Source organism: Lithobates pipiens, unplaced genomic scaffold (assembly GCF_037356315.1).
Source record: "Lithobates pipiens isolate NorthernLeopardFrog02 unplaced genomic scaffold, aLitPip1_a1.2 Scaffold_8, whole genome shotgun sequence".
Lineage (NCBI taxonomy): Eukaryota > Metazoa > Chordata > Amphibia > Anura > Ranidae > Lithobates > Lithobates pipiens.
Window position 1 is genome coordinate 123,161,536 of NW_027507903.1, and position 24,296 is coordinate 123,185,831.

The 24,296-nt window shown below is 42.0% G+C and overlaps 1 protein-coding gene across 2 annotated transcripts in view; it reads left to right on the top strand.

Moving 5' to 3' along the window:
• KTI12 (KTI12 chromatin associated homolog) overlaps positions 1 to 24,296 on the top strand; it is a 99,289-nt gene that overhangs the window by 37,201 nt on the left and 37,792 nt on the right. For both annotated transcript variants that reach the window (XM_077472421.1, XM_077472422.1), the window contains 2 exons: positions 16,202 to 16,254; positions 23,113 to 23,168. In XM_077472421.1, the coding sequence (XP_077328547.1) occupies positions 16,202 to 16,254; positions 23,113 to 23,168 (109 nt within the window). The remainder of the gene's footprint in view (positions 1 to 16,201; positions 16,255 to 23,112; positions 23,169 to 24,296) is intronic.

Here is a 24,296-nt window from a genome sequence, read left to right on the forward strand (position 1 = left end):
CTTATGTTGTTTTCAAGGGGCATCCTCTTTGAAAAATCAAATAGCCCTAAACATTTTGAATCAACCAACTATAAAACCTAGCTTAATTAACAGGGTTCTACCAATGCAAGGACCACAACATTTACCTCTAAACAGAATGTGATAAAACCATTTATCACCTGTGCTACAGAGGGGGTTGTGTACATGTTGCAGTGCCTTTGTGGCCTGCAATATGTGGTTCGGACCAAACGGCCTCTTCAGGTTCGCCTTAACGAACACATCACTAATATCAAGATCGGGTTTAAGAATCACTCGGTATCGAAACACTATTATACTTGCACATGACAAAGATCCTTCCAAAACTATCTTTTTAGGTATTGATAGGTTCAGTCACCACTGGAGGGGGAGCTCGTTAATGAGGGAGATATCCAAATTAGAAATGACTTGGATACATAGAGTAAAAACGTATGCACCACATGGGTTAAATATCGATACTGATGTAAACGCTTTTATTGATAATTCGTAATAAGCCTGTGTGTAAACTTGATCTGCGACACCAGTATATGGCATAGGTAAGGGGTTTTCCTCTCCTTATTTATATTTATTTTCACAAAAATCATTTATTCCCCTTTCTGTTTTTTTCATTATTCTTTTTTCATTATGTTATAATAAAATTCTCTATCGATGGTTAATCGGGACCAATATAAGCGTACATTGGTATTTAATCAATTATCTTATTAGATTAAGCACATGTTTTTACTTTAATATTGATCATTTAATCAGTTCATTACCATATCACTTTCACTTTTTAGTCACTCATATGATTTATTTAATATACACTTATTCACATTTGATAATTAAATAAATTTTTTAGGATTTATTTATAATTTAATTTTTTTATTTTCATATCATCTATTTAATGTATATTCAGTTTATTTTTAAATAAATATACTTATCACCTATTCACGATACTTTATATTTTACTAATTAGGTTGATTGACATTAGATTCATGTTATATTCCCTCAATGTATATTTTGGGAGAAATTGTTATGTAATGTTATATTTTTAAATGATGGTCTATTATACTGGCCTGTTATTGGTTGACTGTATTAGATTGATTGGTCGATCCGTTCCGGGTTGGAATGCAATTAGGTATTATTTGTTTGTTTATTTTTTTAAGGTGTGAGTTATAATAAATGTTTTAGTAATTTTTATGTTTTTAATGCTGTAAATTTTTTATATATTTGGGGGGCGTTGTAGATGTACATATCTCCGTTCCTGCTAATAAGGGATAATTGCTCATATTCAACATGGCGTTTCTTGATCCATGTACTCGTGACTCAGAACAAGGCTTGGCTCTGTATTTAAGGTGGTGAGTCACTACACTGCCCGTTCCCCATTAACAACGTCTACTGATGGCGAAACTTGTGTGGAGGAAGGCATCTCGTGGCGCCACTACGAGATTGGAGTAGGACAGGCTCCATGTGTTTGTGCCGGCTGGCATTTCTTTCATATACATACTTATTTCTTCCTAAGTGTAAGTGCATTACTTCATTTTAAATAAATAGATATTTAGACTATATTACGCTATGGCTCGTTTTCTCTCTTTTTGGGCATCCATTTGAGCTCAAACGGACACCCTAGCTGGATAGAGGGAGCAATCTGCATGATCCGGTTTACTGCTACCACTATTGTCACCTACAAGCTAAAGGCCTAGGCTGGGTTAAAGTCATCCTCCCTTTATGCTTGCCATCTGGTAAGCAGATTCTACAATTACGGTGGTCGGGCACTAATGAGTATATAGCCCCTTTGAACTTTACAGAAGGTTATTTACTTCACAGCTATAAACACATAAATCCACACATACCAATAAAACCTGCAGGACACGTTCCCCCACATAAGTCACACTCCCATATCACCTCTCTCACCCTTCTGCTTCTCCTAACTTCTGGAGATATTTCCCCAAATCCTGGACCGCCATAATTTACCTTCAGCCAAGATACCCAGCACCCCCCGTCCTCTGATAACACAATCTCATTTCTATTCATCTTCAGCCTACAACCAGCCTCCCCTTCTCCTGTGCCCTTTGGAATGCCCGCTCTGTTTGTAACAAACTCACCACCGTCCATGACCTATTTATCACAAACTCCCTGAATCTACTTGCAATTATGAGACCTGGGTTCAAGAATCTGACCTTCCTTCTCCTGCTGCTCTCTCCTATGGTGGGCTCATGTGGACTCTCTCTCCCAGGCCTAGTGGACGCAAAGGAGGTGCTGTTGGAATCCTCCTATCCCCTCAAAGCACTTTTCAGGTTCTTCATCCACCCCCTTCTCTGTCCCTCTGCTCATTTGAAGCTCACTGTATTTGTCTATATTCTCCAGTTTCATTGAGAATTTCTGTGATCTATTGCCCCCCCTGGACCGGTATCAAACTTCCTTGACTTCTCTGTCTGGCTACCCTACTTTCTCTCCCCCTTTCTCTGAAATTCCAACAATCATTCCTGTTAACCTTAACACTCCCGCTAATTCTAAGCTGCTGAGCCTAACCTCCTCTTTTGACCTAAAACAATGGACACACACTGCTCACTCTGTTGGCAACTGCCTTGACCACATATTCTCCTACCTATGCGCTCCGCACAACCTCTCCAATATTCCTTTTCCTCTCTCTGATCACCACTTCATTAGTTTCACTCTTTCCTTGTCTGCCTCCTCCTTGCCTTCCAACTACCAAACCTATTACCTGTAGAAAATTTCGCCATCTTAACCCTTCTCTTCCTTTTTCTGCTACAGATTGTCTTTACGACAAAAACTCATCCTTGTCCTGCCCCAACTTGGCTTTCTCTGTCTACAACAGTTCACTGTCATCCACCCTGGATACCTTCACCGCCCTCACTACACACAGAATCAGGCCCAACCTTTACAACCCTGGCAGACAGACAATACAAAAAAACATAGCCAGGCTCTTGACTAAGTCATTACAAGATTTCAAGCAAACGGAGTATTTAGCTGTAACCCAGCCACGGTCTTTAGCTTGCACAGATGACCCCTGGAACTCACAGGAACCAGACGTTTAACGGGAAAGCCACCCTAAGTGTTTCACAAGATCGTAGCCATACTTTGATGTACTCAAATTGTGCAGCTGCAATGTCCCCCAACCTGGCCGCACAGTGCAGAGCGCTGAGCCCCATTCACAGAGCCTAGACACAAGAAGTAGGCGGCCTCAATCGAGTACCTCAATGAGGCCGTCTACTTCCTGTGTCTGGGCTCTGTGAATGGGACTCAGCGCTCTGCACTGTGCGGCCAGGTTAGGGGACATTGCAGCTGCACACTTTGAGTACATCATCCAAGTATGATCTTGAGACACCTAGGGTGGCTTTCCTGTTAAAGGTCCAGTTCCTGTGAGTTCCAGGGGTCATCTGTGCAAGCTAAAGGCCGTGGCTGGGTTACAGCCAAACGCCCAGTTTGCTTGCCATCTGGTAAGCAGACTTAGACCCCTTTCACACTGGGGCATTTTTCGGCCGTTTTTCAGGCGCTTTAGCGTTAAAAAAAGCGCATGTAAAGCGCATGAAAGAAGCTGCAACTGCAATCCCAATGTAAAAGCCCGAGTGCTTTCACACTGAGATCCCTTTCACACTGGGGCTTTTTCTAGGCACTTTAGCTTTAAAAAAAAGCGCCTGAAAGAAGCTGCAACTGCAATCCCAATGTAAAAGCCCGAGTGCTTTCACACTGATGCGCTGCGCTGGCAGGGCATCAAAAAAAGTCATTTGGCAGCAGCGTTTTGTGGATGCTTTTAACCCTTTATTTGGCCACTAGCAGGGGTTAAAAGCTCCCCAATAGCACTCAAAAAATGCTGGTAAAGTGCTGCTAGTTTAACCACTTTCAGACCGGACCATTTTGCTGGTAAATGACCAGAGGTCTTTTTACACTTTGGCACTGCGCTGCTTTAACTGGTAATTGCGCGGTCATGCAATGTTGTACCCAAACGAAATTTGCGTCCTTTTCTTCCCACAAATAGAGCTTTCTTTTAAAGGTATTTGACTGACTCTGCGATTTTTATTTTTTGCGATATAAACGTAAAAAGACCGCAAATTTTGAAAAAAAATGATATTTTCTACTTTTTGTTATTAGAAAAATCCAATAAACTCAATTTTAGTCATACATTTAGGCCAAAATGCATTCAGCCACATGTCTTTGGTAAAAAAAAAGTCAATAATTGTATATTTATTGGTTTGCGCAAAAGTTGTCACATCTACAAACTAAGGTACATTTTCTGGAATTTACGCAGCTTTTAGTTTATGACTGCCTATCTCATTTCTTGAGGTGCTAAAATGGCAGGGCAGTACAAAACCCCCCCAAATGACCCCATTTTGGAAAGTAGACACCCTAAGGAAATTGATAAGAGGCATGTTGAGCCCATTGAATATTTTATTTTTTTGCCGCAAGCGATTGAATAATGACAAAAAAAAATTTTTTTTTTTTTTTTTTACACAAAGTTGTCACTAAATGATATATTGCTCACACATGCCATGGTTATATGTGGAATTGTACCCCAAAATACATTCTGCTGCTTCTCCTGAGTACGGGGATACCACATGTGGTCGACTTTTTGGAAGCCTAGCCGCGTACGGGGCCCCGAAAGCCAAGCACCGCCTTCAGGATTTCTAAGGGCATACATATGTCATTTTACTCCTCACTACCTATCACAGTTTTGAAGGCCATAAAATGCCAAGATGGCACAAAACCCCCACAAATGACCCCATTTTCGAAAGTAGACACCCCAAGCTATTTGCTGAGAGGCATGTTGAGTCCATGGAATATTTTATATTTTGCCGCAAGTTGCGGGAAAATTACAAACTTTTTTTTTTTTTTTTTTCACAAAGTTGTCACTAAATGATATATTGCTCACGCATGCCATGGGCATATGTGAAATTACACCCCAAAATAAATTCTGCTGCTTCTCCTGAGTACGGGGATACCACATATGTGGGACTTTTTGGGAGCCTAGCTGCGTACGGGGCCCCGAAAGCCAAGAACCGCCTTCAGGCTTTCTAAGGGCGTAAATTTTTGATTTCACGCCTCACTACCTATTACAGTTTTGAAGGCCATAAAATGCCAAGATGGCACAAAACCCCCACAAATGACCCCATTTTAGAAAGTAGACACCCCAAGCTATTTGCCGAGAGGCATGGTGAGTATTTTGCAGCTCTCATTTGTTTTTGAAAATGAAGAAAAAAAAAAATTATGTATATTTTTTTTCTTTTTTTTCAATTTTCAAAACTTTGTGACAAAAATGAAGGTCTGCAAAATACTAACCATACCTCTCGGCAAATAGCTTGGGGTGTCTCCTTTCCAAAATGGGGTCACTTGGGGGGATTTTGTGCTATCTGGGCATTCCATGGCCTCCGAAACTGTGATAGGCAGTGAGGAATGAAATCTAAAATTTACACCCTTAGAAATCCTGAAGGTGGTGCTTGGATTTTGGGGTACCGTACGCGGTTAGGCTCCCAAAAGGTCTCACACTTGTGGTATCCCCGTACTCAGGAGAAGCAACAGAATGTATTTTGGGGTGTAATTTTACATATAACCATGGCATGTTTGAGCAATATATCATTTAATGACAACTTTGTGCAAAAAAAAAAAAAAAAAAAAAATAATGTATTTTTTCCACAACTTTTGTCAAAATATAAAATATTCCATGGACTCGACATGCCTCTCAGCAAATAGCTTGGGGTGTCTACTTTCTAAAATGGGGTCATTTGGGGGGGTTTTGAACTGTCCTGGCATTTTATGCACAACATTTAGAAGCTTATGTCACACATCACCCACTCTTCTAACCACTTGAAGAAAAAGCCCTTTCTGACACTTTTTGTTTACATGAAAAAATATTTTTTTTTGCAAGAAAATTACTTTGAACCCCCAAACATGAAGTGTTTTTTTAAAGCAAAAGCCCTACCGATTAAAATGGTGGGTGTTTCATTTTTTTTTTCACACGGTATTTGCGCAGCGATTTTTCAAACGCATTTTTTGGGGAAAAAACACACTTTTTTTTATTTTAATGCACTAAAAATCACTATATTGCCCAAATGTTTGATGAAATAAAAAATATGATCTTAGGCCGAGTACATGGATACCAAACATGACATGCTTTAAAATTGCGCAGAAACGTGCAGCGGCGACAACCTACGTACATTTTTAAAAGCCTTTAAATGCCTTTACAGGTGACCACTTTAGATTTACGGAGGAGGTCTACTGCTAAAATTAGTACCCTCGATCTGACCTTCGTGGTGATACCTCACATGCATGGTGCAATTGCTGTTTACATATGCCACCAGACCAACGCTTGCGTTCCACGTTGCGCCTTAGCAGGGGGGTACAGGGGTGTTTTTTTTTATTAATTTTTTTTTTATTATTTATTTTGCTTTTTTATTTTATTTTTAAACTGTTCCTTTCATTTATATATATTTTTTTATGATTTTTATTGTTATCTCAGGGAATGTAAATATCCCCTATGATTGCAATAGATAGTGACAGGTACTCTAAAAAAATTAGGGTCTATCAGACCCTAGATCTCTCCTCTGTCCTCAAAGCATCTGACCACACCAAGATCGGTGTGATAAAATGCTTTCCCAATTTCCCAATGGCGCTGTTTACATCCCGCAAAATCTAAGTCATGAAATGTTTGTAGCTTCCGGTGTCTTAGGCCATAGAGATGATTGGAGCCATTCTGGTCTCTGATCAGCTCTATGGTCAGCTGGCGGAACCACCGGCTGCATTCTCAGGTTCCCTGTTGGGACAGGAGAGCCTGAGAAAACCATGGAAGATGGTGCGGGGGGGGGGACATTCCCTCCCACTGCTTGTAAAAGTAGTCTAGAGGCTAATTAGCCGCTAGGATTGCTTTTACATAAAAGCCGACCGCTGGCTGAAAAGAATGATACCAAGATGATACCTAAACCTGCAGGCATCATTCTGGTATAAGCACTCAAAGTCCCGCAACATACCAGTATGTTGCTGGAACTGGTTGGGCATATATTGTAATTTTTTTTTCATGCAGCATGTGGGCTGAACGAAAAAAAAATATTGATCGGTGGGTATGCTCACCATTAGATACCACCCTTCATCCACCCACTTTCTAATGGTGGGCATACATGCACCATTTATATATGCCGAAGCATGGGGGCATCCTCCCGCAAAAGGTAGGAGCAGATCGCTCCTCCACCCCTTATGCCCCCATGCTTCGGCATATATGCTCTTTTTTAACTGTGGTGGTGAAATCACCCCCGACAGTGCTGGAGTCGCGGCTTTATGTATCATGGGAGCAAACGCTGTTGCTGTCAAGATAAATAAATCCGCTCTGCAGCAGAATGGCGTACCTGCTAAGCAAATGATGGTTAACAATAAAACAAAGTAACATTACAGTATAACAGTAGGACTTACCATACCTGCAAAGCAAATACAAAAAAAATCGCAAAAAATAACACATTTAACACAATCTGTGCCTAAAATATATATATGCCGAAGCATGGGGGCATCCTCCCGCAAAAGGTAGGAGCAGATCGCTCCTCCACCCCTTATGCCCCCATGCTTCGGCATATATGCTCTTTTTTTAACTGTGGTGGTGAAATCACCTCCGACAGCGCTGGAGTCGTGGCTTTACGTATCGTGGGAGCAAACGCTGTTGCTGTCAAGATAAATAAATCCACGCTACAGCTGAATGGCGTACCTGAAAACAAAAAATGGTTAACAATAAAACATTGCAGAATAGAATACAGTACAAAGGAGCAGAACAATAGAGAGAGAGAGAGAACAATAAAACGACAACTATTTTTGGTTTTTTATTTTATATTTTTTTTGGTTTTTTTTTTTTTTTACTTTTTTTTTTTTTTTTTTAAACACTTTTTTATGTAACTTTAACACTTCTGTTGTAACGGTTCCAGCGGTTTGGGTCTCTCAAAATGCGATGGCATCTTGGGAGACCCTGTGAACGTGTGCCTAGCCTGTGCAATGCTGTACCCTACGCTAATACTCAACTAGTTCATGGTAGCGTTCAAAACATTCACCAATGCAAAGACCAGGATTGTCAGGACAGCGGGGACAACAATAATGGGTGTCACGCCTAAATCCGCGCTTTCTGCAGACACGACATTTTCTTTGGGGGGCTCGTTGGGTAGGGGTACTCGGGAGGACATAAAGATAATGCCTCTCATGCAGCCGGCTTACTGCATCTGGTAGGGGAAGGTGAGGTGGAGCACCGTCTGGATACAGAAGGGCTCTGACGATATCCTCCTGGAATTTGAGGAAGGATCCAGTCCGTCCTGAAGCTTTGTGTAGTACATAAGCATTCAGTATAGCCAATTGGAATAAATAAACAGACACTTTTTTGTACCAGCGTCTGGCCTTACGGGCAACTAGATACGGCGCCAACAACTGGTCATTGAGGTCCACCCCTCCCATGTTAAGGTTATATTTGTGGACACAGAGGGGTTTCTCCACAATACCAGTCGCCGTAGGAATTTGGACCGTCGTGTCTGCATGAAGGGAGGTAAGAACGAAAACATTCTTATTATCCCTCCACTTCATAGCGAGCAAATTATTACTGCGCAAGCAGGCTCTCTCCCCCAGCCTAAGAGGGGACTCTACAAGCCGCTGGGGAAAGCCCCGGCGATTAGGTCGCACGGTGCCACATGCTCCAATCTGCTGATCAAACAAGTGACTAAACAGTGGCACGCTTGTGTAATAATTGTCCACGTACAAGTGGTACCCCTTTCCGAATAAGGGTGACACCATGTCCCACACTATCTTGCCAGCGCTTCCTATGTAATCAGGGCAGTTCTCCGGCTCTACGTGACTATCTCTACCCTCATAAACCATGAAACTACGTGTATAGCCTGTGGCCCTGTCACAGAGCTTATACATCTTGACCCCGTATCTGGAACGCTTGTTGGGGACGTATTGTTTGAATGACAAGCGACCAGAAAACGTAATCAGGGACTCATCAACGCAGACAACTTGATGGGGAGTAAACATGTCTGCAAAACGTTGGTTGAAGTGGTTTATGAGGGGCCGAATTTTGTAGAGCCGATCGTATTCAGGGTCTCCACGAGGACGACAGAGTTCATTGTCGCTGAAGTGCATGAACCGCAAAATCATCTCGTATCGTGCCCTGGACATGGAAGCAGAGAACACGCGCATATGGTGAATTGGGTCAGTGGACCAATATGACCGCAACTCACTCTTTTTGGTTATGCCCATGTTGAGGGAGAGGCCCAGAAAGATTTTAAATTCGGAAACCGTAACTGGTTTCCATTGTTTGGCAAGGGCGGACTGGGGAATAGTGGCGATGTGTTGAGCAGCGTACAAATTGGTTTGGTCCACAATAGATCTATAGAGATCTTCGGTGAAAAACAGTGAGTAAAAGTCAAGTGTCTTAAAATCAACTGTTTCCACGTTAATGCCAGGTTGGCCAGTGAATGGGGGAAGTACGGGTTCTGCAGAAGATGTGGGCACCCAAATAGGATTGGCGAATTCTGCAGGAAGGGCACTATGGGTACGACGGGCCTGTCTTTGTCTTCTTCTTGGTGGCAGCGGGACACTACTTGTGCTTGCCACCTCGCCAGCTTGAACTGCACTTATGGGACTCGCCACGTCACCACGTGTTACTGCAGTGCTGGATGTACGTCCAGGGTGTACTAGGCCGCTGGTGCTTGCCAGTTCACCAGAAGGATGAGCGGCTCTAGTACGTCTCTGCTCCATACGAGTGACCTGCGGTTCCTGCACCTCAACAACAGAATACATACGGGATTGGGCACACCTGTTCTTAGCAGCGGCCTCATCTCCGTCGTCAGAGCTATCTGTCATGGAGCCGCTGTCCTCTACAGGATCGTATTCTGAGCCTGAATCTGACAGATGAGTGACGTCCTCTTCACTATCTGTCATGCTCAGAAACGTGTAGGCCTCTTCACTAGTGTACCTTCGCTTTGCCATTTTGGGCTCTAAATTTAGGGGTACACTAGTGAGACTCACAGGTAAAAAAGCACCTAGCCTGTCAGCGACTGTTTCAAAACGCTACAAAAAAAACTGTTAGCGATCGCAGGGATCAAGCCTGACTCTGCGAACGCTGCAGTTATGTGTGTTGTGTTTTGTAAGTGACAGTGATCGATCGATACTGCACTTGGGTGGGCTGGGCTGGGCTTGGCGGAGGGGCTAAACGCAGGTGCTAGCGGGTATCTGGGCTGATCCCGCTAACAATGCGTTTTGGGAAACCTAAAATGAAGGCAACGCTAATATAGATCTGATCAGATACTATATTACTAAGGGAGGTGTATGCTTTGCGCGTGGGTGTTAGCGGTACTGGCACTAACCTGACGCTGGGGCGACGCAGGCCTTATCTGACCCTCAAACTTATATCACCCGCCGGGTGATCAGGGGGTTAAACCTTTATTAGGTAATAAATGGCGGGTGCCCTGAAACAAAAAAAAAATAACTAACCAACCAGCGTCACCTGTAACAGTTATATGGTGATCACTGGTGAAAGGGTTAACTGGGGGGCAATCAGGGGGCTATGCGGTAGTATATGGGGGTCCCTGACGCTATAAAAAGCTGCGGCGAACCTAAATACTTACCTGCCTAACTAGCGTCACCTGTGACACTAATACAGCGATCAGAAAAAAATCGCTTATTAGTGACACTGGCGACGGGGGGTGATCACGGGGTTAAACCTTTATTGGGGGGGTTAGGGGGGCACCCTAGAGCTAAAGGGGGCTAACCCTAACTGCCCTAACAGTTATTACAGTCACAAATGACACCAATGCAAAAAAAAAAAAAAAAAATGCACTTGGTGTCACTGTGACTGGGGGGGCAGGGGTGATTGGGGGGGTGATTGGGGGTGATCGGGGGGGTGAAAAGTGTGCCTGGCGTGTTCTACTGTTAGTGTAGTGTTAGGTGCAACTCACCGATCCTCTCTCCTCCGTGCCGGAACGAAAAAGACCGACACGAGGAGAGATTACATCACTTCCTCTGCCTGTGTTTACAATACAGGAGAGGAAGTGATGTCACCGAGGATTTTCATTCGTCGGGAGCGATCGCGAGGGGGTGGCCATGAATGAATGGCCGTCCCCTCATCCCTGATCTCTCCCGAACGAATGCCGACCGCCGCAGGCACCGGGGGGGGGGCCCGATCGGGCCCCCCACCCGCGGGCAGGCAGGGACTTATATATACGCCAATATGCCTGCCCGTGCCATTCTGCCGACGTATATCGTCGTGCGGCGGTCGGCAAGTGGTTAAGCGGCGCTTTACAAGCATTTTTCGGGCACTGACATTGTGAAAGGGCTCTTAAAGCACTTGGGCTTTCACATTGGGATTGCAGATGAGGCTTCTTTCAAGCGCTTCACAGGCGCTTTTTTTAACGCTAAGCTGCTTGGAAAACGCCTAAAAAAGAACGCCCCAGTGTGAAAGGGGCCTTAAGATACGGTGATCGGGCACTTTCATATTGTGTGAAGTCACTGTGGTGTCATTAGTAGATTGACTTATATGGACTTTTGTTTTTGCTAATGACAGTTCACTTATTGCTATTGGCGCAGCTCTCTTTTCTATTTTTTGGTATTTCTGTGTGTATCCCACATTGAGCTGCTGCCTGTATATTGTTTTTTTAATATTTTTAAGTCTAGCGTGGTTTTTCTTTCTATGCAAGATTTCAGCCAATATAAATCTGCCCTCCAAAAATACCATTCCTGCCTCCACACTGCCAAACAGACCTACTTTATAACTCATTAACACCCTCTCACGCAGTCCCCGTCAACTATTTTTTTCTATCTTTACCACTCTACTTTCGTCCTCCATTACCTCTACCCACTAACTTACTTGCCGCCCTGAAGATTGCTAATCACTTAAAAAATAAGATTTAATACAATTCGTCTCGATCTCCGCTCTACAGATATCTCCCTCACTTTATACTCCTTGTCCTCCTGCACAATCAATACTTCTCTCTTTTAACCCAGCTACTATAGAGGAAGTCACTAAACTTTTTTTCTAACGCCCACCTAACCACCTGCCCCCTGTACCCTGTTCCTTCTCAAATACTATGGTCACCATCTGACTCTAGCCTACGCTCTTTAACTCATATCTTCAACCTCTCACTCTCTACTGGCATCTTCCCCAACCCTCTAAAACATGTGCTAGTCACTCCCATACCAAAAAAGGCCTCATTAGACCCCACCAATCTTAAAAAACTGAAGACCCATCTCTTTACTCCCTTTTGCCTCCAAACTCCTTGAATGTTTAGTCTACAACTGAGTGACCACCTCATTTAGAATAACCTTCTTGATCCAATTCAGTCTGGATTTCGCCCACAGCACTCCACAGAAACTGCCCTCCTAAAACTCACAAACGACATACTAACAGCCAAAACCAACAGTCATTATTCCGTACTCTTACTCTTGGACCTTTCTGCTGCCTTTGATACAGTTGACCACCCTCTCTTCCTCAAACTCAATTTGTTTGGTCTCCATGGCTGCATTCTCCATTGGTTTGAATCTTACTCTCATCGCACCTTCAGTGTCACTTACAACTCCACTTCCTCCTCTCCAACTCCTCTTACCGTTGTGGTCCCCCAAGGTTCTTCCCTTGGACCTCTACTATTCTCAATCTACATGCCCTCTCTGGGTCAGCTGATAGCCTCCCATGGCTTCTACTACCATTTATATGCTGATGACACCCAAATCTCTCTCTCTGCCCCTCAGCTCACCCCATCAATCTCCATGCATCACTGATTTACTAACAGATATATCAAGCCTGGATGTCAACTCACTTCCTCAAACTGAATCTATCTAAAATTGAGCTCTTAATATTTCCTCCCCCACGTGCCCCTTCCACTGACATCTCTGTCAAGATCAGTGGCACATCTATCAGTCCGTCCCCACATGCCAGGGTGCTAGGGGTAACCTTAGACTCTGAACTGTCCTTTCAGGCCTACATATAATCCCTGTCCAAATCATGCCGCCTTAGCCTCCGCAACATTTCCAGAATACGCCCCTTTTTAACTAATAAAACCACCAAGCTTCTAATTCAATCCCTGGGTATCTCTTGCCTCAACTACTGCAACTCCCTCATTGGATTACCTTTACATAGACTATTCCCCCTTCAATCCATAATGAATGCCGCTGCAAGACTCATCCACCTTACCAACCATTCAGTGTCTTCCACCCCCCTCTGCCTATCCCTCCACTGGCTTCCACTCACCCAATGAATAAAATTCAAAGCACTAACAATAATTTACAAAGCCATCCATAACCCAGCTACTAATCTAGTCCCAAAATACCAACCAAGCCGCTCTCTTCAGTCCTCCCAAGACCTCCTGCTCTCTAGCTCCCTTGTCACCTCCTCCCATGCTCACCTACAGGATTTCTCCAGAGCTTCTCCCATCCTTTGGAACTCCCTACCCCAATCTGTCCAACTGTCCCCTAATCTATCCATCTTTAGACGATCCCTGAAAACCCTTCTCTTTAAAAAAGCCTGTCCTGCTTCTAACTAACACTGTTTTACTTCCTCCATCAGCTCATTCCCCACAGCTATTACTGTTTTGTATCAATTAACCCTTTTAGATTGTAAGCTTTAATGACCAGGGCCCTCTGATTCCTCTGGTACCAAATTGTAATGTAACCGTAATGTCTGCCTTTATTTTGTTAAGAGCTGCACAAACTGTTGGCGCTATATAAAACCTGTGTAATAATGATGATGAAAAGTACGGAGGTGGATCGCTGATGTTTTGGGGATGTGTGGGCTACAAACGCACAGGAAATTTGTTCAAAATTGTTGCTAAGATGAATACAGTATGTTATCAAAAAATACCAGAGGAACATTTGCATTCATCACCCGGGAAGCTGCGCATAGGGACGTACTTGGACATTCCAACATGATAATGATCCAAAACACAAGGCCAAATCGACTTGTCATTGGCTACAATAGAATAAAGTGAAGGTTCTGGAGTGGCCATCTCAGTCTCCTGACCTCAATATCATTGAGCCACTCTGGGGAGATCTCAGGCGTGCAGTTCATGCAAGACAGTCCAAGACTTTACAGGAACTGGAGGCTTTTTGCCAAGAGGAATGGGCAGCTTTACCATCTGAGAAGATAAAGTGCCACATCCACAAGTACCACAAAAGACTTCAAGCTGTCAATGTTAAAGGGGGCAATATGCGGTATTAAGAACTAGGGTATGTAAACTTTTTTGATCAGGGTAATTTGGGTAGTTTTTGTTGCCATTATGAAAAGAGTAAACACAGTTGATTAATAATAAATGGCTTCAGCCAAACATTAACCATGAGTGAAAGAAAAGTTTTTGTGTTCTCGTTCAAATTCTCTGAAAAATTACCAAGAAATCAAATTCTTCCAGGGTATGTAAACATATGAGCACAAGTGTAATTAGCTGGGTCCATATATATTTGGACACAGGCACAATTTTCTTTTTTTCAGGTATTTATCAAAATGTACTCGTTCTGTAATGGATATGGGCTGAAAGTGCACACTCTCAGGTTTAATTTGAGGGTATGTACATCCAAAATCGGAGGAAGGGTTTAGGAATTGCAGCTCTTGAGAATAGCCCCTCCCCTTTTTCAAGGGACTGCAAGTAATTAAAAGCAGTAAATAAATAAATAAAAAGCAGTTAAAAGGTCTGGATTTGATTCTAAGTGTGGTATTTGGAATCTATTGCTGTGAACTTACATCATGCATTCAAAGGTGCTGTCCATGCAAGTGAAACAGGCCATTGTAAGGCTTCAAAATACGAAACAAATCCATCAGAGAGATGGCAGCAAAATTAGGAGTGGCCAAATCAACAGTTTGGTACACTCTGAGGAGAGAAGAGGGCACTGGTGAGCTCCGCAACATAAAAAGGCCTGGATGTCCACGGAAAAGACAACAGTGGTGGACAACCGCAGGATTCTCTCTATGGTAAAGAAGAACCCATTCCCAACATCCAGACTAGTGAAGGACACTCTCTAGGGGGTGGGCGTATCATTGTCAGTCTACAATCAAAAGAAGACTTCACAAGAGCAAATACAGAGGGTTCACCACAAGGTGCAGACCATTCATAAGCCTGAAGAATAGAAAAGCTAGATTGGACATCTAAAAAAGCCGGATCAGTTCTGGAAAAGCATTCTTTGGATGGATAAAACTAACATTAATATGTACCAGAATGACGGGAAGAAAAAGTGAGAAGAGATGGCTTGGAACAGCTCACGATCCAAAGCATACAACATCATCTGTAAAACATGGTGGAGGCAGTGTGATGGCATGGGTATGCATGGCTTCCATTGGCACCAGGTCATTGGTGTTTATTGATGTGAAAGAAGACAAAAGCAGCCGCATGAATTCTGCAGTGTTTAGAGATGCACTGTCAGCCCAGATTCAGACAAATTTTAGTTAATTTTGGCTGCATCCAAAGTTAAAAGTTAATTGGACGGTGCTTCACTGTACAGACAATGATCCAAAACGCACTGCAAAAGCAACCCAGAAGCTTTTGAAAGAAAAGAAGTGGAATATTCTGCAATGGCCGAGTCAATCGCCTGATCTCAACCCAATTGAGCATGCAGTTCACTTGACGAAGGCAAAACTAAAGGCAGAAAGACACACAAACAAAAACTGAAGACAGCTGGAGTTTGAGCCTGGCAAAGCATCAAAAAGGAGGAAACCCAGTCTTGCGTAACATGAGTTCCAGACTTCAGCAGTCATTGCCAATAAAGGATTTGTAACAAAATATAAAAAATTGAACATTTTTATTTATAATCATATTCATTTGTCCAATTACATTTGAGCCCCTAAAAATGGGGGGGGGGTTTATAAAGATGGTTGCAGTTGGTTGGATGGTTCCTAAAATTTGTTCTTGATATTTATGTTCAACCCCTTAAATTTTAAAGCTGAAAGTCTGCACCTCAAATTCATTTGGATTGTTTTGTTTTAATTTTATTCTGGTGACATACAGAGCCAAAAGTATGAGAATTGTGCCTGTGTACAAATATATATTGACCTAACTGTGTGTGTGTGTGTGTGTGTGTGTGTATATATGTCCAATATCTTCTGATGATGTTTGCAAAAAGCCTTCACATTTCCTAATCAAGACAAAACAATTGAATTTATCTAATTTGGGGGAAGCATTGTATCTTGGGGATTAGATTTAGCAGCTTTTCAAAGGCTTGAACTCAAATATATTATTGTTTTCTGTTATTTTAGGAAATTGAATAAAGATGATGTTGCGATTCTGGATTCTCTCAACTATATTAAAGGTGACTTAATTTTCTCTCTGTCCTGTGGTTAAGCTATTGTAGCAAGTACAATTGGATTACCCATTTTGTAGTGGTGTGAGGCCACTGACTCTTGAACTTACTAACCATATGACCATTTCTTACTGCTGATGTTAGGGGTCTGATTCAATTTAACATGTGTAATCTAAGCTCAGTAATGTCACTGGTTTGTTTTTGCATGTGAATTGGAGTGAAAAATTATAGCACGCTTAAATGTACTATTTAATTTAAGTGAATCTGATCTGGTCTGAAAAGTGCCTAAGGCAGGCCATACACACCTGGATTGCAGGAAAGAAATTTGCTCGATTCCACCATCAACACAGACGGTGACAGGTAATCCCTCCCGCTGAGCCGTTGTATTCTCCCAGCGGGAAAAGCGGTCATCGAAGAGGGAACACAATGATTATTGCTAGCGTCTATAACAGCCACTAGCGATAATCGTATGTAAAATCCGGCAGGCTGGTTGTCCCCAAGTTGATCGTTCAGCCTGCCCATACAGGGTTTATATCTTGATCGGTTCTTTCTGAATCGGCCAAGATTTGAACAGTCTATGGACGGCATAACACTAGTAGTGATGGGCAAGCATCTTGTAGTGTCTGCAAGCCCCTGGTTGAGCTTTCAAATCCATATTTGGGTCCCTGTGGGGGCCCATGTATTCTAGGCTGTATAGACCTCAAGCAGTGCTAAGCCGTATATGCTGTCTCTCTATCAGCCTAGCTTAGCTACTAAGCACTTGTAAGCCCTAAATTCTAGGGGAAGTTTGCAAGAGAACCATACCCACTCTTCTTGATTGAAGGCCTGGCTCTGCCTCCTCCTACCTCCTGAGCCAGGTTCCTGATCAGAAAGATTGGTCAATATGTCAGAGCATACCCAGAATTTGGGCACACAGGTGCTTAGAAGCCTAACTGAGCTTTTGTGCAGGTACCACAAAGCTCTTCTATCAGTTTGGCATTACAAAAAATTACATAAGTAACCTCAATCTACCCAAAAATACAATTGTCACTTTTTTTGTTTCCTAAATTTTCCATCAGTGCAGGGAAGGGAGGATTGACCTGACCTGTGATCATTGACTTGTTCTCCAGTCCTATATTTATCTCAAACACCGAAACATTTAGATTAAGTAATTGATCAATCAATGTAACCTCTCTAATAGAACCAGACAAATGATAATGAAACAGACAGCAGATGGTAACTAAATATTCAGATCTGGTGGGAGCAGATAACAAGTACCTCTTGCAGTCAATTACATTAAATATTTGAAACAAAGTGTAACTTGCCTTTAAAGGTTCCTTCTACCTGATTCTTAATGTAATCACCCAGTAATTTCATGAACTTTAGCCTTTTGATGCAATTCCTTTTCATTTGCCCTCTGCATGGTACCAAGATCCATCTAATAACTACAGGTGCTGTGCTAGCTTTCAGATTCATCATACAAATCTGATTACTTTTATATTACTTGTGGATTTTTCTTAGTGTGAGTCAACCTCTTTTGTATTAGGCAAATATAGTCTATATTTAATGAGTTTAAGGCTCCATGCACACTGGGTTTTAAAAAATATAGAGCATTTTTTGTACAAAGTCTAGACGCGTTTAGGAGAGTTTTATGTTTTTTCTGCCAGTGTGCTCCAATAAGAAACGTGAATTAGAAGGGTTTTTTTTTCCCCTGCCTCTAAGCATTGATCTCAAAATATGCCTGTAATCATCCTAATGTGCATGGATACATAGGATAACATTGAGCTGCTGCTACAGGTATAACACAAAACTCATGTAGAAACAATGTTTAAGCCAGTGTGCATGGAGCCTTTATGCCACTGCCAAGCTAATGTTATAATGCAGTGAAAAGAGCAGTGATGAATTGCTGAGTGCCATAGCCTAAAATGAAAATTGTTTACTGTTCAGTGAAATATACATTGATATCGGTTACTGTTCTTTGCCCATTGCTTTTATCTATGTTAAAACTACCCTCTTTTTGGTTTTTGTAATGTCAGTAGTTCCTGGTAAGCTAATGTGCTAGCTATAGGAGCTACATTCAAGCCAGGTAAATTAACTTTTTAGATGTGTTTTTGACATACAGTGAAGGAGCAACTACAGATTCGTGAAGGACATAGGCAGGTATGCAAACAAAAAAAACTGGTGCAGGCAGGGTTCTTTTCCAGTGTACAGTGTAGTGATTTGCACCTGAGCAATTTGAAACCATCCCTCTTGACAAGCATTTGCACCAAAATACAGAGGCTATTCCCAGAATCTGAACAAAGTGGCAGAAGAGCAAAGGAAATGTGAATATATGCACTGTGGCTACACTTCTAGGTGTGCCAGATAGTGTGTTCCTCCTACTGTCCACTGTCCCTACAGGAAATAATGGACAATGGGAGAAACCACAGCACTCATCAGGGGACATGGTACTGATACATCTTGAAGTGCTGAATATCAAGTGCTGTAAGAGAGCTATTCATGAGCTACTGCAGGAGTGGTAAGTATTCAGCCTCTTCTATTACAGAGTACAGCTGCCTGGATTCTGCGATAAAAGCACAGCAGGTTGAATATTTGTGCTGAATTTTCAGCATAGCCTAATATCTTCTTTTATACAGACACATATTGTGAAACCACAATAACTGATGCTTAGTTACAGTATCCTTAAAGGCAGGAATGAATTTCATGTCTTAGTTACAAACCCCCAAATTCGTAGGTCCCGCCCCTCTATGCTCACCAGCAAATCAGAGAAGGGTGATCACACTTAAAAACAAAAAAAACAAACAAAACATTAGACCCATAAAATGTAATTTTAAAAATGTGTATTTTATTATATTTTTGCATAGCAGCCTGAAAAGCACTGCAACCGCAATCAATGAAGCGCTCCCGCAGACTATTCTTGCAGCCACAGGACAAACCCTTAATTTAAAGGGGTGGAGGAAGTATCAATAGGTAAAAGTGCAGTGACGTCCCCCCACATGTGCTTTGAGATCTACAAGTCCCTTTGCCATGATTTCTGTGAATGAATGATGCAGCTTTTTAGGTGGAGCATCGCGTTGCCATACTGTTTTCAAACAGGAGCTGAAGGGGATTATAGCCCCAAGTTCTGTGTGTGTGTTTGGGGGGGGGGGGTTGGCTGTGCATGCTTACAATGTTTCATGTTACACTCTATATGGGTGTAACTTGAAACATGCTCAGAAAAAGTGATCAAATCGAGAAAAACAACTCCTTTTTAATAAAAATGGTTCATATGGTATAGCAGGGCTCACAATTTCAAGCCAGGCCTTAAGGATTACTCGCCACCAGTTGCCCCACCCAAACCCTGTCATGCCCTGCCCCTAATCTCACCCCTATACATGTCCTCATAAATTCTCATGAAATGACACTTAAATGTTTTATGCAGAATTAAGTTACACAAATATTAAGAACTTTATCACCCATGCCCATCAATGCAGCCTCACGCATGCCCATCAGCGTGACCTGTGTCCATCATTGCAGCCTCACCAGTGCAGCCTCACCTGTGCCCATCATTGCAGCCTCATCAGTACAGCCTCACCCATGTCCATCATTCAGCCTCAACAGTGCAGCCTCACCTTTGTCCATCGTTGCCTGACAACTTGCGCCCCGTTCTGTACTATGGAACCATTCTTATAGGAGCGACTCAAGTCGCTCCAACTTAGAAAAAGGTTCTTGTACTACTTTTGGGGCGACTTGCATTAACTTCTATACAGAAGTTATTTTGCAAGTGTGCAGGTTGCCTGTGGCAGTCCCTGTGTGAACCGGCTCTCATTGCAGCCTCACTTGTGTCCATCATTGCAGCCTCACTTGTGTCCATCATTGCAGCCTCACTTGTGTCCATCATTGCAGCCTCACTTGTGTCCATCATTGCAGCCTCACTTGTGTCCATCATTGCAGCCTCACTTGTGTCCATCATTGCAGCCTCACTTGTGTCCATCATTGCAGCCTCACTTGTGTCCATCATTGCAGCCTCACTTGTGTCCATCATTGCAGCCTCACCTGTGTCCATCATTGCAGCCTCACCTGTGTCCATCATTGCAGCCTCACCTGTGTCCATCATTGCAGCCTCACCTGTGTCCATCATTGCAGCCTCACCTGTGTCCATCATTGCAGCCTCACCAGTGCAGCCTTACCTGTGTCCATCATTGCAGCCTCACCTGTGTAGAGGGGGGCGGCGGCTGGATCATTATTGCAGTCTGTGCACCATCACACACAGCCCCGTCCTCCTGACCCCGCACCTGTGACAGAATGTGCCCTGGCATTGGACTGGCGTTCTGTCTGTCACAGGTGCGGGGTCAGGAGGGCAGGGCTGTATGTGACGACAAGCAGACTGCAATTGTAATGTAAGCTGCTACAGCGTGCAAACCCCGTTCTGTGATCAAGCCGTATCTCCTCTTCCTCCACACTCTTTACCGCTGTAATGATCCGGCCGCCCTTTCCGTTCCTCCACACACTCTTTCTCTGGGAGAATGGCTCGCATTCACTCCCCCCGATGGTGGTGCTTTCTTACAAAACCTGTAAATTGCAAAACCTGAAAAATAATTATGTTGTCACTGTTGAAGTGTCATATAATTGGAATACTTATGACATGTAAATATTGTTACAATGGTCAGTGACCATGACACATTTTAGTTGGAACCATAAAGAGTTAGGCTGGCCATCAACACAGTGTCAAAGGGGGAATCCGTCCATTGTGTTCTGGGGGAGAAAGGCGTCCCTTCAGGGAAAACACAGTGTGTGTGTATATGTGTATGTATGTATGTATGTATGTGTATGTATGTGTATGTATGTGTATGTATGTGTATGTATGTGTATATATATATATATATATATATATATATATATATATATATATATATGTATATGTATGTATATAATACACACACACAGTGCCTTGCGAAAGTATTCGGCCCCCTTGAACTTTTCAACCTTTTGCCACATTTCAGGCTTCAAACATAAAGATATAAAATTTTTATTTTTTGTGAAGAATCACCAACAAGTGGAACAAAATTTATTGGATTTTTGAAACTTTTTTTAACTAATAAAAAAATGAAAAGTGGGGCGTGCAAAATTATTCTGCCGCCTTGCGTTAATACTTTTTAGAGCCACCTTTTGCTGCGATTACAGCTGCAAGTCGCTTGGGGTATGTCTCTATCAGTTTTGCACATCGAGAGACTGAAATTCTTGCACATTCTTCCTTGCAAAACAGCTCGAGCTCAGTGAGATTGGACACCTGGATACGTTTATTTGTGAACCATTCCTTTGTAGATTTTGCTGTATGTTTGGGATCATTGTCTTGTTGGAAGATAAATCTCCATCCCAGTTTCAGGTCTTTTGCAGACTCCAACAGGTTTTCATCCAGAATGATCCTGTATTTGGCTGCATCCATCTTCCCCTCAATTTTAACCATCTTCCCTGTCCCTGCTGAAGAAAAGCAGGCCCAAACCATGATGCTGCCACCACCATGTTTGACAGTGGGGATGGTGTGTTGAGGGTGATGAGCTGTGTTGCTTTTACGCCAAACATATAGTTTTGCATTGTGGGAAAAAAGTTTGATTTTGGTTTCATCTGACCAGAGCACCTTCTTCCACATGTTTGGTGTGTCTCCCAGGTGGCTTGTGGCAAACTTTAGATGAGACTTTTTATGGATATCTTTGAGAAATGGCTTTCTTCTTGCCACTCTTCCATAAAGGCCAGATTTGTGCAGTGTGCGACTGATTGTTGTCCTATGGACAGACTCTCCCACCTCAGCTGTAGTTCTCTGCAGTTCATCCAGAGTGATCATTGGCCTCTTGGCTGCATCTCTGATCAGTCTTCTCCTTGTCTGAGCTGAAAGTTTAGAGGGACGGCCAGGTCTTGGTAGATTTGCAGTGGTCTGATATTCCTTCCGTTTCAAAATGATCGCTTGCACAGTGCTCCTTGGGATGTTTAAAGCTTGGGAAATATTTTTGTATCCAAATCTGGCTTTAAACTTCTCCACAACAGTATTACGGACCTGCCTGGTGTGTTCCTTGGTCTTCATGATGCTCTCTGCGCTTTCAACAGAACCCTGAGACTATCACAGAGCAGGTGCAGATACAGAGACTTGATTACACACAGGTGGATTCTATTTATCACCATCAGTCATTTAGGACAACATTTGATCATTCAGAGATCCTCGCTGAACTTCTGGAGTGAGTTTGCTGCACTGAAAGTAAAGGGGCCGAATAATTTTGCACGCACCACTTTTCAGTTTTTTATTTGCTAAAAAAGTTTAAAATATCCAATAGATTTCGTTCCACTTCACAATTGTGTCCCACTTGTTGGGGATTCTTCACAAAAAATTAAAATTTTATATCTTTGTTTGAAGCCTGAAATGTGGCAAAAGGTTGAAAAGTTCAAGGGGGCCGAATACTTTCGCAAGGAACTGTGTGTGTGTATGTGTGTGTGTGTGTAATATATATATATATATATATATATATATATATATATATATAATGTATGTATATAATATATGTATGTGTGTGTGTATATATATATATATATGAGTGTGTATGTATGTATGTGTATATATATAAACAGCCGCTAGCAATAATCACATGTAAAATCCGACAGGCTGGTTGTACCCTAATCGATTGATCAATCAACTTTGGTACATTCAGCCTGCCCGTAGATGGTTCGAATCTCAGCTGGTTTTTGTCTGTGGCCAGCTAAAGTAGAGCTAAATAAAGGAACACTTAAAATTACACTGAACGTGGCAGTTTGACACTGTTTTCCCCTTGCAGTTATTCATAAGCACTGTTCCATCTTATCCTAATTAAGCTTTTTACTTTTACCTATCATTTTATACGTTTTTTTGTTTTTGTTTTTAAGGGTACAGATATGAGCTGTTCTGTCTCATAAAACATGTACAGACTCCGCACTGCCTGGTATGTCATATTAGTTTTACATGTGTATTGTAAGTAATCATTTTAGTATAAATATATGTATATTCTTGTGATGGTGTAATTCAACTCCTTTCATTTTTCTAAAGCTTTAAAAATGTACTATTACGTAGACCCTGTGGTTGATTCACTAAAGCAGTAGAGAATGTACACTTATTAAAGTGAATATTCACTTTTCAAAAATCTATTTTTTTTAAACATTTTCCCTTGCCATTCTTGGATATTCAAGGTAAACAGCATTACCTTATTCAATAAACTAAGGGGACAAGGTAAATATTCACATTAGTAATCAGCCTCTACTCCTTTATAAAATTACGTTCTGTTCCACTGGTTTATTGTGCAAAGCCATTAACCACTTAAGGGCTGAGCCTCTCTCTGAGATTTGGTGTTTACAAGTTATAAACAGTTTTTTTTGCTAGAAAATTACTTAGAACCCCCAAACATTTATATATATTTTTTTCTAACGCCCACACCGTATTTGCGCAGCGGTCTTACAAGCGCACTTTTTGTGGAATTATTTTTTACTTTTTTTAATAAAAACAAGACGACAGTAAAGTTAGCCCAAATTGTTTTTATATTGTGAAAGATGACGTTACGCCGAGTAAATTGATACCCAACATGTCATGCTTCAAAGTTGTGCTTCCTCGTGGAATGGCAACAAATGTTTACCCTTAAAAATATCCATAAGGGATGAAATTATTACAGGTTGCATGTTTTGATTTACAGAGGAGGTCTAGGGTTAGAATTATTGCTCTCACTCGAACGATCGGAGTGATACCTCAAGTGTGGTTTGAACACCATTTTCATATGCGGGTGCTACTCGCGTTTGCGTCTGTATGCGAGCTTGGCAGGATGAGGCGCGTTTAAAAAAAAAAAAAAAAATGATTTTCTTATTTATTTTACCTTTTTATTTTAAATTTTTACACCGTTCTTAAAAAAAAAAAAAAAGTGTCACTTGTATTCCTATTATAAGGAATGTAAACATCCCTTGTAATAGAAAAAAAAGCATTGCAGGACCTCTTAAATATGAGATCTGGGGTCAAAAAGACCTCAGATCTCATTTACACAAAAATGCTATAAAAAAAGTCCCTTTAAGAGCTATGGGTGGAAGTG